Source organism: Nothobranchius furzeri, chromosome 2 (genome assembly GCF_043380555.1).
Source record: "Nothobranchius furzeri strain GRZ-AD chromosome 2, NfurGRZ-RIMD1, whole genome shotgun sequence".
NCBI lineage: Eukaryota > Metazoa > Chordata > Actinopteri > Cyprinodontiformes > Nothobranchiidae > Nothobranchius > Nothobranchius furzeri.
The window spans coordinates 7445342-7460370 of record NC_091742.1 but is presented as its reverse complement, the minus strand read 5'-3'; the positions used below and the strand labels follow the sequence as shown (position 1 = coordinate 7460370).

The 15029-nt window shown below is 42.5% G+C and overlaps 1 protein-coding gene across 1 annotated transcript; it reads left to right on the top strand.

The window, feature by feature from the left end:
• Nucleotides 1-6073: 6073 nt before the first annotated feature.
• On the top strand, nucleotides 6074-8604 carry LOC107377655 (voltage-gated potassium channel regulatory subunit KCNF1). Its single transcript, XM_015947414.3, has one exon. It carries the CDS (start codon nucleotides 6488-6490, stop codon nucleotides 7985-7987), a length of 1500 nt encoding a protein of 499 aa, XP_015802900.3. The 5' UTR covers nucleotides 6074-6487; the 3' UTR covers nucleotides 7988-8604.
• The last annotated feature ends 6425 nt before the right edge of the window (nucleotides 8605-15029 follow it).

Sequence of the window (15029 nt, the reverse complement as noted above, 5' to 3'; positions counted from 1 at the left end):
TAATCTTTAGAAGGATAAATTCTGTGTATTAATTTATAAGAAATATCTTTAATTTTGTTTGGTAATTAAAAACTGATTAGGGAGTTTCCAAATTTCGTTCCACATAATACCATCTGACAACCGGTTCCAGAAGAAAGTGACATATGGTAGCATGGTTATAGTACTCTGAAATAAAGCTCTGATCGATTTATTGTTGTTTTTAGATTGCTTAGAAAAGCAAATTTTGCCAACAAAATTTTGTATGGGAGATGTCAATGGCCTGTGGAATGAAGTGATATTAGGTAGATTCTTAAACAGCATACAAACCCCTGATGGTATTGAACCAAATACTTTTGTATACCGTAAATCCTCTAATACAGGCCGGAATTTAATTAAAGGCTGGGTCTCCAATTGTGGCCGGTGTCAGAGTCAGTTGAGGTAAATAATGGCCGGTCTCTTATTGTGGCCGGGTGGAATGTAGTATCAAGCAAGTATGAGCGTCCCGGCGGCAGGGTTATAGTCCCCAAATCAACCAACAGGAGGCAGTAGAGGTTCACGCAGATCCTTATTAGGCTTTTTCTTCAACGCTTTGTAACGCTACAGACACGATCCTCTATCATGCTCCTACCACACAGAGTCACGGTGTCAGTTAACCATGCTAATTCAACCCACTCCACAGAACACACATCACCTTCCTGTGGCTTACATAACACTCACACAACACGCAAATCAGCACATAGGAACTAGCAGAATGATAGGAAACACATATAACACAATACCCAGAATGCACCTGGCTTACAACCCCAGCCAGGTCATTACACTATCAAGTTCAAAGAGAACGTGCTGATTATGCTGCAGAACACTCTGGAGAGCAGCAGTAGGGGTTGTATGAACTAGTCAACTTCACTATAGTGACTTTTTATGCCTGTCGTCGACTAGTCGCTGTCACGTGATAATGACCGGCAAGATGCAGCCCTCTGAAAAGACAGCAGCCTGCTGTCAGCAGGTGACAAGCTCCTGCGCTCGGGGGGGGGGGGGGGGGGGGGGGGGGGGCAACGCGCTGTGCCAGACCGTAGGCACTGACACGCGATCGTTCATGTCGGTTCATTTCCTTTAATGTTTTCTGTCTTTTATTTGCGCCTGATGTGTATCGCTGCTGTGGAGCGGGGCGCATCAACTTGTCCTCCGACGCACAGATCACTGATGCGGCCGGCAAGCAGGGAGCGCTCCGCTGTTTTCGCGGTGGTAGATCTGCCTCCTGAGCACAGCCACAGTAACAATCAGGTGTCGCCACCTCAAAAACTAATTTAACACGCGATCGTTCATGTCAATTCATTTCCTTTAATGTTTTCTGTCTTTTATTTGCCTGATGCGTTTGCTGCATGCTGTGGAGCGGGGCGCTGCGCGCATCACCTTGTCCTCCGACGCACTGATCACTGATACGGCCGACAAACAGCGAGCACTCCGCTGTTTTTGCGGTCGGTAGATCTTTTAGAACTGCAGTTGAAAGGTAACTCATGAGGTGAATATATATGAACCCAGGTAGCAGTTTTTCTTTAGGATTGGGAGGAGATGCAGGAAGATAATAAACAGACAGGACAGAAAAATAGTCAAATAAAAACAAGTTAGTTTTTGTACCTGCTGTTGCAACAAACAGCCACCATTGAAGGTCATCAGAAGTGAGGAACAGAAAATGAAATAATAATTTTAATGTTTAGAGCAGCAGGAACTCCGAGAGGCTGCAGGCGCATCAGTGAGTTTGCGGCCGCTGCGCAGGGGGAGGGGGGAGATGGCTGAAGCAGAAACTACTGTTGTTAAAAGAGATGTGTTTAACTTTGAAAATGTGGGCGCAATTTTAATTGTCAAAAACTCCAATGAACATTAGTTCATTTTGCTCAAATGGAAATAGAGGCCTGCCTCTAATACTGGCCCTCCTTCCAATAAAGGCCTGGAGCTTGCTGAGCTTGAGTCAAATAGAGGCCCGGGCCTGTATTAGAGGATTTACGGTAATCAAGACGATTTATAGCTAACTTGAAATGTAAACAAAATTCTTCATAGGAGAAAAGTGTACCTGTCATGGTCTGCGTCTGCCCCCTCCTTTATGTGTCTCCTGATGTTTATCCATCCTCTCTAGTTTCCCTTCTGTGTCTCATAGCGCCCTCATGTGTCCTTTGTCTGCGTCTCTACATTGTGTCTTCTGTTTGTAGGCCTTTTTATCATTCCCTCAGGTCCGGTGTTCATTTAGTTATCCTCTGTCCCTCCAGTTGCAGCTCCAGCCTGTTGTTCCCTAGTCGTGTGTGTGAGTTATTTATGTCTGTGTGTGTGTGTGTGTGTGTGTGTGTGTGTGTGTGTGTGTGTGTGTGTGTGTTAGTCCTTCCCGCAGCCTTTTAGTTAGGATTTGTACTTTTAGGTTTATCTATCCTCCTTTGGTTTTGTTTCCCCATTTAGGTAATTATTGTCACCTGCCTTCCGTCCAGCCCTCACTCCACACACCTGCTTCCTGTTCCCTTAATTACTCCTCCCTGTTATTTAAGCCCTGTCTTGTCTTTGTCTTGTGTCGGTCCATTGTGGTAATTCTGTCAGTCTTCTCGTGTTGTCTCTAGTGTTTTGATCCCCTGCTCAGCTCTTTTGGATATATTGGTTTTTTGGCTCCAGCCCATTTGGATAAATTTTTGTTTCATTCATCCTAATAAAATGATTTTACTTTATATCATCTCCTGCCTCGTGTCATCTTGGGTTCCTGCATTTTGGGTCCTACCAACACCGAACGTGACAGTACCATTTGAATCAAATAATTGGTTGACTAAAACAATATTATTTCAAACCAACTATCTAAGAACAGAGATTTTCTTCTAAATAAAAAAATCCTTGTTTTCCAAATGTAATAACTGTGTGGACTAAAGTTATGCTTGTAAATAAGAGTCCAAGCTAAAAAAGCTTGACGATGAAAAGCAGAGATTTTTGAAGGGATTTTATCAATGTCAAAATTACAGGTAAGGAAAAATTCAGTGCCATCTAGCTTAGAAAACATGAACACAGGTATAGTATTCCAAATGGAAGTAGGATTAGTAATTAGATTCTTTAACCAATTTATTTTGAATGTGTTATTTAAAGTGTTAAAATCTAAAACATTAAGTCCTCCATTGACATATGAGTTCATAAGAACTAGTGTGTCCTATTTTTCCAGATAAAGTTGAAAAGTAACTTATAAATCTCTTTTAAGAGTTTTTTTATCAAGGCGCAATGCCAATGAAGCGTATGTAAGATGAGAAATGCCTTCTGCTTTAGTTATTAATACTCTGCCTTTCACCTTTCAACGACAGGTTTCAGAGCCACTGATTAAGTCTGCGTTTGAGTTTCTCTAGAATAGGATAGAAATTTTGAGTGATTCTACTTTCCTGATTTTTGGTTATTATGATACCTAAATAACTAACTTCTTGTTTTATTGGAATGCCACACATAGTTGTTTTCGAACAGTCTTTTAATCGCCATAAGTTCACATTTAGGAATATTCAAGTACAATCCGGAAGCTTTGGAAAATATGGAGATTGTTTCAATAGCAATAGAGATTTGATGTTCATCTTTTAGGAATAATGTAGTGTCATCCGCTAACTGTGTTATGAGTAAATCTTTGCCAATTAGCGATATACCTTTTACATTGCTTGTTTTCATATGGTTAGACAATAGTTGGGCAATTAACAAAAACAGGTACGGAGAAATGGGACAGCCTTGTCTTATCCCTCTTTGTACGTTAAATCTGGGTGAAGTACCGTTTGTTAATTTAATATTGCTGTTACTGTTATGGTATAATGTTTTAATCGCTGTAGATAAGTAAGAGCCAAACCATACTTATCCAGAGCTTGAAATATAAAATCATGCTCCACTGTATCAAAGGCCTTGTAGAAGTCTAAAAATAATATGAAACCATTGCAAGTTATGAGGTCAGAATAATCCACAATATCTAAAACCAATCTGATATTGTTAGTTATGTGTCTTTTGGGCTTAAAGCCAGATTGTGTTTCCTCAATAAGAGAGTCAAGAACCATCTTAAGTCTGTTAACTATAATTAGAGCAAAAACTTTATAATCATTATTTAGCAAGCTAATTGGTCTCCAATTATCGATCAATAATAGGTCCTTATTAGGCTTCGGAATCAACGTAGTCTAACCTTGATTCATCGTAATGGGATGCTGTTGATTTCCTATGCTTTCTGCAAATACCTTAAGAAGAAAGGGAGACAACTCTTCAGAAAAAGTTTTATATAATTCAGCAGTAAGACCATCCGTACCTGGAGATTTATTATTTTTTAATAGCCCAATTGCAACTTTGACTTCTTCTAATGAGATGGGTTGATCACATAATATAGAGTCTTCTTGGCTGATGGATTTAACATTCAGCGATTCTAAGAGATGATCTGCAGCTTCCTGGGAAAATGTAGAGCTATAAAGTTCCTTATAGAAATGACTACAATATTTAGAGATTGATCTGTAATCTTCTGTTATAACACCATTTATCATTAATTTGCTAACATTATTTATGTTTGAGTGTTTCTTTTCTAAACTGAAGAAATAATGGGAATTACGCTCACCGTCTTCAAGCCATTTAGATCTTGATCTGATAAAAGCTCTTTCTGCTTTGTCTGTGTATAAACGATCTAATTTATCTTGTAATTTAGCAAGGTTCAATTTATCCTCTTCAGTTAAAGTGTCAATTTGTTTATTAGATAACTGTGTGATATGAGAGATTATACTTTCTTCCTCTAATCTTTTGGATTTGGCATAAAGGCTGCCAACCTTCCTTAAATATTTGCCAATTTCAAATTTTAATAATTCTCAGTTATTTCCATACTTTAAATCTTCTTGAGCTATAGACCAAAAGTTTGAGATCAGTCCTTTAAGCTCCTTTTTCACATAGTCTTTTTGTAATAATGAGCTGTTGAGTTTTCAGTATGTAAATTTAACAACAGAAGAATTAGATAGAGAATTTAGATTTATTTTAATATATATGGCTTTATGATCTGTTGCTGGAGAAGGCCAAGCACCTACATTTATGCTATTACTGTCAAAGCTCTCTGAAACTAACCAATAGTCTATCCTTGAATGTCTCGAATTAGAATTGTTGCACCAAGTAAACATTCTGGACTGAGGATATTTGAATCTCCAAATGTCTGTGAGTGTCAGGCGTACCATAACAGCCTTCAATGTGGTATTAATTCTGTTCGAATGTCCTGGAGGAAATTTATCTAATTCAGCATCCATAATACAAAGTCTCCACCTAGTAATATTTTTGCATTTGGAAATTTATTTAACCAGCTAGATATTTTCTTTTCAATTGTCAAAAATAAATGATCATTTTCTAGCTTCGTGTTAAACCCGTATATATTAGTTACAATTAATCACTTTTTTATTGGTCTTCTTTTTATTGCAGGCAAAACAAGTCAGCCTGTATGACAAGATATCGCCACCAGAGGGAGACAAACCCCGCAGTCTGACTTCTTACGCGCCCCATGAATGAATTAGATAAACAGCGAAACTATTTATTTAGGCAAAACAACACCCTTTCGTGTATTTGTTTTATAAATTGAAGTAAATATTTCGATAAAAACTTACAACTGGGGGATAATAAAGGTGTTTTATATTCTAATTAGAAACGTTTAAAGCAAATCAGGTAAATTATAAGGACTTCATGGTGAATCTCAAGAGAGATTCCAGTAACAATGTCTGGATTTTGAGGTAAAAAACCTCATAATTATCAAGTTTTATTTGATATTAATTCCAAATACGTCCTCAGCTTTTTGAATCGGGCAGCTGTTGCTCTGAGATTAAGATTAACAAAGATGAACTCAAACTTGTTGAACAGGTAAAACAGGGAGCTTTTAAAGCTGGCTGACCTTTAAATGGTAATTCTGTATAAACTCACATATAAAACTCATTCTAGGGTTTTCTCTTCTCCTTTATGGGTTGCACCTGGCTGCATTGCGCTGCGTCCACAAACAGCGTAAACAGACGCGTCAAGTGTCACTAACCAGAAACTGGTGAGTCGGACTTTAAAAATAAAGCGAATTAGATGAAAACATCAGGAGTGTGGTTATAAAGTTCTAAAAATGACCAGTTTTCACCTATAATTCTTACCGTCATATTTTCTAGGCATGATTTTTTTACATTTCAACACTATAAACGCACTCGCGTGCTTTCCTGGTAATCAGATTTCAATCTTCACATGTCTGAAATGCGCCCAATGAATGTTTTATGTTGAAAATCCTGCCCGGAAGTGCTTTTCTTTTTACCCGTCGGGCTTGACAGCAGGCGCACTTCGATGCCAACTTTCTCGGAGCGCACAGGCGCACTGTTTGCTGCCAAACCCGAGACTTTACGCTGCAGTCACGGATGAGAAAACCATTTATTTGATTTTTTTAAAACCAGAACACAGAGTTGGGTAGATTTTGACTGTGGGGTGCTTCTCCGGTGGACATTTGTGCAAACCCTATTTGGTGGGTTTTGTCGGGATCATGTGGGGGTTCCAGAGGACTCGGTACGCGGACTGTAACGGCTCCGAGGCCAGTGAGGAGGTGGAGATCGTGGTGAACATCGGCGGGGTGAAACAGGCGCTTTATGGGGACGTGTTGAACCGCTACCCGGACACCCGACTGGCAGAGCTGGTGGACTGCTCCCTCACGTCTCCAGAGGAAATCTCCTCCTTATGTGACGACTATGACCCCGACACTGGGGAGTTTTACTTCGACAGAGACCCTGAAGCGTTTAAATGCATCATTGAGTTGTATTATTATGGAGAGATCCACATGAAGAGAGGAATCTGCCCGATGTGCTTCATGAAGGAGATGGACTTCTGGAAGATCGGCTCAGATTTCCTTGATGAATGCTGTAAAAGCCACTTGAAGGAGGTGGAGGATGAACTCGCAGAAATAGCCGAGAGGGTGAGGACTATCCTGGTGGACCGAGAGGGAGATCCGTCCGCAGGAAGCTGGCAGCGCTTCCAGATTTCCCTCTGGAGGCTGATGGAGAAGCCGGAGTCTTCGCTCTCTGCGCACGTCATCGCTATAGTTTCTTTCATCTTCATCCTCATCTCCTCCGTGGTGATGTGTGTCGGGACGATCCCCGATCTCCAGGTGGAAGACTCGGAGGGGAACCTCACCGAGCATCCAACTCTTGAGGTCATCGAGACGGTGTGCATCGGCTGGTTCACCATCGAGTACCTCCTTCGCCTGATCTCCTCCCCGAATAAAATCAAATTCGTCCTGTCTTTCATGAACATAATCGACTTCATGGCCATCATGCCTTTCTTTGTGGTCCTGATTCTTACCTCCATTGGAGCGGGAGTGATGGAGCTGGCCAACGTGCAGCAGGCCGTCCAGGCTTTACGCATAATGCGCATTGCGCGCATTTTCAAGCTAGCGCGCCATTCCTCCGGACTCCAGACCCTCACCTCTGCCCTGAAGAGCAGCCTGAAGGAACTCGGACTTCTACTCATGTACATGGGCGTGGGGGTCTTCCTTTTCTCTGCTCTGGGCTACACTATGGAGCAGAACCACCCGGACACGCTGTTCACCAGCATCCCACAGTCGTTCTGGTGGGCCGTGATCACCATGACCACAGTGGGCTATGGAGACGTGTACCCCAAAACCACGCTAGGTCGGTGCAACGCGGCAATCAGCTTCCTTTGTGGGGTCATCGCCATAGCGTTGCCCATACATCCCATCATCAACAACTTCGTCTTGTTCTACAACAAGCAACAGGTGCTGGAGACCGCGGCCAAGCACGAGATCGAGCTGATGGCGCTGCGCACAGAGGAAGGCGAGCCGAAGGACGCAGCCTGGCACCATCAAGACGTGTGCGGCGCGGGGGCGTGGGACACCTCCATGAGCTCCTCCTGCCACAGCGGCACCCTCCTACCTTTACTGAAGGGTCCAAGGGGAGGGGCGAGCACCCAAACCCCAAAAGACACGAGCTGTGAGAGCACAGCTGAGGCTGCAGAATATTTAGTCTCATGAAAAAAACGGATTATTCACTTCTGAGCTGGTGGACCTCACTTAGGCTCGGCGCGCCTTTACGCATCGAATCCACGTCCCGAGGGCTTTTGTTTCATGCAACATACACGGATTTGCTTATAAAGTTCACACTTTTACTGTAGACCTCCCTGTAGCTCATCTATATCTCCATGAATGTTTTTAATATTAAAAGATATAGGCGGTTGCTTTAAGAGAAAACAGTCAAATCAACTCCATAAAACCCGCAAACATGTCGATTTGATTCCACAGAAGCTGGATCCAGGCTGAGGTTGACGTTTGTGACATCTGTTGCTGGCATTGTTTAGATGTGAGGTTATATCAGGCATAAAAATCCACGTTTTGCCAGAAACGTTGTCATTAGCCTGAATATTATTCATCATTTTTCATCATGGAGCTCATTTTAGAAGCCTCCTCTTGCTCCAGGATATGGTTGTGCAGCCCTCTCCTCCCTCCGTCTCTCTCCTGATGTTCTGCAGGATCACGTTATGGATGAGAGAAGGAGCATGGATAGACAGATTAAAAAAAAAGCAAAACAAGTGACAAATTTGAAAGTGTGTCTCAGTGTTTGAATTTGAAATAAACTCCAAAAGCATGCCTCACTTCTGCTCCATTCCTCAGGTCCGAATGACAACTCTATTTGACAGATGTGATGCTTGAATTGTTCACACGTTAGTACACGTCTGCACTCTTGCACCATTAGTCTGAGCGACGTGGAACTTTCTGCACAAAGAGAAGTGGAACAATTAGTCGGCCCAGCGGGGAAGCTTCAATGTCTAAGTTGTCACACAGCAACCTCCACAATGATTTATATCTGCAGGCTTTTATGGACATTTAAATCAGCGTACTTTGGTTTTAAATCTGCACGCCGTGCAGAGACAGGATGATGGTTGTCATCACAGCAAAAGGATGAAAACAAAGATGGTTATTTTTAACCAGCGGGCCTGATCGGTGCAGCGAAAGAGAGTTTGGTTCGGTTGCTACGAGGAAAATTGTTTCCATCCCTGCATTTGCATCCATAAAACCTATTTTTGCTTGATGAGAAAGGCCGCGCAGAGCCAAAAAACATTGTCAATTAAAATTATATAAATGTAGAAAAAGGCCACAACTTTGAATGGTTTAACAGTTATTGTCCACATTACCAGATTTTTCTAATTAACTGCAGAAAAAGTCCAAATGTGCCCAAAATATTTACATTATTAGAGAAACAAATAAGGCTCGATTGTATTTTTATTTAAAAAAATAATGAAAACATAATTTCTTTGTAAAAACTGCAATAAATCAGTTATTCTGTAATTATTTGAACACGGTGAAGGTTTGCAGTGCAGTGGATCAGCTTTAGAGCTCATTTTGACCCTCACCTATGGTCATGAGATTTGGGTAGTGACCAAAAAGAACGAGATCGCGGATACAAGCGGCCAAAATGACTTTTCTCTGCAGAGTGAGATAGGGTGAGAAGCTCAGTCATCCGGGAGGGGCTCGGAGTAGATGCGTTGCTCCTCCACATCGAGAGGAGCCAGTTGAGGTGGCTCGGGCATCTGGTCAGGATGCCTCCTGGACGCCTCCCTGGTGAGGTTTTACGGGCACGTCCAACCGGGAGGAGGCCTAAAGGGACACGCTGGAGGGACTAAGATCCAATCCCAATACTCGCACTTGCACCCTCGCGCCCTTCAATTGTGCGTTCCCGGCCAAGGGTGCGAGTGCGTGGGGTGTCCCGATTCTCAAGTGCGGAAGTTGACCACGCCCCCATTGCACCCTTAATCTGCACTTCACCCAAGTCCGCAGCGATGCGGACCTCGGGCAAGGATATTACCCACAAGTCATTGCTGCAGGAGAAAAGGCTCAACTTCCTTTTCTAAACATGTATTTTTCAATTAAATTAGTTAATTTTAGGACTATTAGTTGATGCTCTGAATGTTTTAGACAAAGCACCACTGAAGTAAAATTCATTTCAAATAATTGTTTGGTTGTTTGAAAGTTGTTAATAAAGGTTTTTGAAAAAAGTTTCACAGCGGCCAGCATCCCGGCATGCGTTGCGATCGATGAGGCAATGCTCCCTGCCTCAGTTCTGCAATTGTTTGCACACTTGTGTACTACGCACTGCACACTTTCTCCAAGTGCACTTTGCTGAAGACCGCAGGGCGCAGTGCGAGTATTGAGATTGGGCCTCCGTCTCTCACCTGGCCAGGGAACGCCTTGGGATTTCCCCAGAAGAGCTGGCCCAAGTTGCTGGGGAAAGGGAAGTCTGGACCTCTCGACTTAGGCTGCTCCCCTGTGACCCGACTCCGGATAAGTGGAAGAAAACGGATGGTTGGATGGATGGATCAGTTCTTTGTAAAAACTGCAATAAATCAATTATTCTGTAATTATTTGAAAAAGGTGATGGCTTTCAGTGCAGTGGATCAGTTTTAGAGCTCATTTTGTTGAATTCATCTTATTCATAACAAATTTTAGCTTCATATGTGTTATAATGTGCTTATAAATAAATAACATCTAAATACCCCTTTAGTCAGATTGGTGGTTGCTCCAAACCACGTTGGAGAGTTTTATTCCCCTTCTAATTGCATTTCTGAGTAAAAGTTGTAAATTAGTACCATCTTACTTAATGAGGTTGCCACAGGTACTTGGACACTTCTTATCGATGCATTCAGGTGTTTCAGTAAAGACACCAGCATGGAGGAACTTGCCTTACCTGCAGATTTAGGGTGAATTAGACCAGAGAATGTGAGCCAGACCTTCTAGTCCACCTTAAAAATGACTTGCTGGAGGAATGTTTGGGAATTCCCATACATATTCTTCTAAACCATGACAGTTTATAAAGTAGCACTTTAGAATGACCTCAGTTCAGAGAAATCACATTTATGTCCTAAAGGACTGATGAGCTAACGGCTAGTCTGAGTGTGCTGCTGTCGTCTGTAAATGGCTCAAATCTCCTAAAGGTCATTGTATGTGCAGGTATTATTCATAAACATTTACACCACCTTCAACATTGCTTACTTGTTTATTTGTGCAGAAATATAGAAACTGGTGTTGATGCACGTGAATAACTGCAGAATTGACCTTTTATTTAAAAACATGTGCACGTATATATCCAGAAGGAAATCAACACTTTTTATTTAAATAGAGGTCAGGAACCTATGGTATCTTTAGCGAGCTAGATAGCAATTATTTACATTTATTTATTAGACTTCAAAATGACTGAAAATGACCAAAACCTTGCCTTTCAGTCAATATAAAGGGCATAATGTCCAGTAAACTTACATATCAAAAAGAGAATTAAAAAAAATCACAGAGAGATTTGTATTTCAGATCATTTCAACATGTGGTTTAGTCATTTAATCAATACATTAGCAGTGGTCTTTGGTAGGAATGAATGCCTTGCAAGTCGTACTCGGGGTAAAAAGCCCAACAATGCCTAATCAACACAGACAAGTCAGCTGCAGCAGAGAGCGTCAGAATGCTGCGGTTTTGCCTCTGATTGGATAACAGCAATGCAACTCTATCACTGACTTGCAAGGTGGATGTTTTATCTCCACAAATAACAAGTCTGGAGGAGTTCTGCTGTATGGTGTAGTTGCTAATGCTTACAGTTAGCTTCTACTAGTCGAGACATTCTCTGCTGTTTCCTAAACCAACAACAGTCTTCCCCGTTGTGAGTCAAGATGGGTGACTCCATAATTGTAAAGTGACAGGGTGACGTAGATTTGTCAGGATTTTCTGATCCTAGAGTTTCACCGTCTGTTTTCTATCAGAAGTTAATGCAGGAGATCAGTGTAGGAGACTATTTTCATGTTCAGCCTGCATGAAACACTCAGAGTGACTGATTAGAATCAGAAATAATCATTAAAAGATGTTATTTCAGAGTTCCACACCATTTTTTATTATTCTGAAATTTGATTTGGCTCCCTCACACTGACAAGGTTGGTGAATCCATCTTGTCAGATCAAAGAGTCAAAGCTCAGCCATCGCCTCCAGCGGCTTTTTCCACCGAGCTCCAAGTCCAAGTCACACAGCCTGGAAGAGTGAAGATGAAGATGGTCAGGGAGGACTGTGCAGACTGTCCGCCCACACACGTCCTACACATGAGTGCTATCTCGTCTGACCAGCAGCAGATTCACACATGTCACAGCCGGAGAAGAGGGCCTTTGTTCCCCCGACAGGTGAAGCAGGAATGTTAAAGGCGTGCATTGTGCCACAGCACATTGTCCCCTCAGCAGATGCAAAACAAAACACGTGCAAGTTCAAATTTAGATCCACAAACACACCCGCGTACGTAGCTGTGCCCAAACATCACCTCTCCTCTGCAGCCGCCTACCTACACGTGCAGACAAATGATTCCCACTCACACACGCCCCTCGCCCATTCAGCCACGGCCGTGCGAGAATGCTCTCCAAAGTGACCTGTTGTGATTCGCCGGGCTAATCACCAGGTCTCACGCCCACGAGCTGCTCATCTGCTGCTGTGGGCGTTTAAGATAAGCTGTTATACAAAATCATTTCTTCACCAAAATAGCACCAGCTATTCGCCAGCTAACTAATGTTTGTCGTTTCTAAATCAGCAAATTTGTTGTTTGCGAATCCCAAAATCACAAATCAGCTCAGAAATGGAGGATAAATGGGAACATTCCTTTAAAAATGTGAATGAATTAAAAATAAAATCTAATTTTCCATCAACAGATGCACGCAGAGATGGCTGAAAGAAGACATCAGCAGTGCTCACGTGTCACGTTTGTTCTGTATCCTACCTAGACAGCTGATATGGATCAGCCACTCGTAGATCTGAGGATATAAATACTCTCTCCACCAGAGGTGGGGTATTTCAGTGACTCCCACCTCAGACACAACTGTTGACGTTGAGTTTGTCCCAACAGTTTGGATGACAGCTCGGAGGCACGGACGGCTCTCCCGTTTCCATCCTCCCTCGACCTTTATGGCGGGAGGTTGTCAACACCTGTTCCCTCCACTATAAATAGGAAAATCCCGGCTCACACACAAACAAATGGAAGTCAAAAACACACCAACAGGCGAATCCTGTTGCACACTCGTGTCTTCCATCAGCTGCTTTGTTCATTTTCAAAAACACCAAATCACATCTGGCTCCATCTCCTTCGGTGAGCGTGAAGCTGAGCCTCGTCTTCAATCAGGAGGCGTTTTCGGCTGCCAGAGACAGAATTAGGCAATCTCCCCGATGTCAGAATATGAGTCGGAGAGAAAGAAAATCATTTTTTCAAGAGTTGTTTTGAGCAGACCTTTTTTTTTCTTCAACAAGGAACATTTTAAATGCTGCGTAGGTGCACTCCAAAGCACTCCACTTCAGGCAAATATAGCCTGAAATGATTACACAGATTAAATATGACCTTCAGGAAAAGGTACAAAGAGAAGATGCTCCGAACTCTCTCAACCCGTCTGCAAAAGTAGACCCACAGTCCCCCTTTTCCCCTCTAATCTGATCCTTTAGCACTTTTATCCAGCAGACCGATCTCTCAGAGAACCGATGCACATCTGCACACGTTGATCGATAATATAACGTTTGCTATAAGATGAGAGAAGGACTTGCTTTCAGAGTGGCCACATTTATTTTTCACATAGAAGTAAAGCTGTGATGCCCGTAAAGATTCTGGATTGTTAACAATGTGCACACGGACGTCACATATGTTCATGTCCACAAACCCCAAAGCTAAAGTAAAACTGATCGATGTTCCAAATGTTATGATTTTACAGCTGAAAACCAGACATTTCTGGAGGGTCACCCCCATCTGAAACAGCAGGATCTGTATCCTGAGAGGAAGATTTGTTGTGGCTAACCGAGGAGCTCTCACGTGAAACAATGCCTGAGTGCTTTCAGCCATCGTGGTGACCGCTGACTCTCAGAGAGGTTGTGTACGCTTAACTGTGTGAACATGCTTAACGACAGGCTTCCTTCCATCAGTGAGCTGCTGAGAACAACAAGTAACGGCTCAGAAGACTCGACAGATTCTGAGAATGAGGCAATAAAGTGTTTATGAAACCCATTATGTTCGTTCTGTAAGTTATTGCATTTCACAACACTGATTTGGGTAACAGTAAAGGACAAAAGGCAGTCAGTGCTGTTTGGGATCAGGGTGTGTGCTGCACTGAACATGGACCACAGAAAGCTCTGGAGAAAGTTGTCTCAAAGGTGAAGGCTAAAAGACCGTGTGTAAGCAGCTCGATGTTCCTCCAATCACAACTGGACATGGTGGGTTTGAGATGCATTAGGACCACAGAACTGTTACCAACCTCCTTGGATTTGGGCACAAGACGGACATTGATGCCAAAGAAAAGAGCGTGATGATATCAGTTGTCACCAAAGAGGCTTAAACTTCCAAAGAGATTAGAGAGAAAGTCCAAGGTGAAGGTACATTGGTGTCTGATTGCACCATCTGCCTGTAGTTGAGCCAGAACAGACTTAGCGGGAGGTAACCAAGGAAGACACAGCTGCTGAAAGCAAACCATAAATTCCCACTAAGCTTTTTGGGAAAGTGTCCTTTGGAAAAAAAGGACATAGTTGGACCTTTTGGGCAAATGACATTTTTACTCAACAGAGAAAACTATACCTTCTGTGAAACATGGCAGAGGCTTGGTTTTGTTCCACAGCATCTTTGCAGCATCTAAAACTTGGAGTTTTAAACTGTCGTAAACAACCCTGTTGCAGCTAGCGCTAACAATGAGCTAACACTAACATTAGATAAATCTCGAAGTAAAAAGATCCACTCTGTTGGACAAATAATAATATTACTTACAAGTCCAGTAGCAACAAAGCTATCGGTCCGTGATTTGTAGCCTCCTTTAGCTCCTTCAAACGAGCGTAGGTCGCGCCGATGTTCACTCTGGTTCCATCTCTTTGCTTTGCCTCCAAGACATCACTTTTACTTTTACCTCCAGGCTGCCATGATGCCAACAAAAAAGCAATCTTGTTTTTCTTCTTCTTGTGCTTTTTACTGACAAATGGTGGACTGAAAAAGCCAACTGCTAGCATAACAGCTAGCAGTCGTAAATCAGGTAAAGAG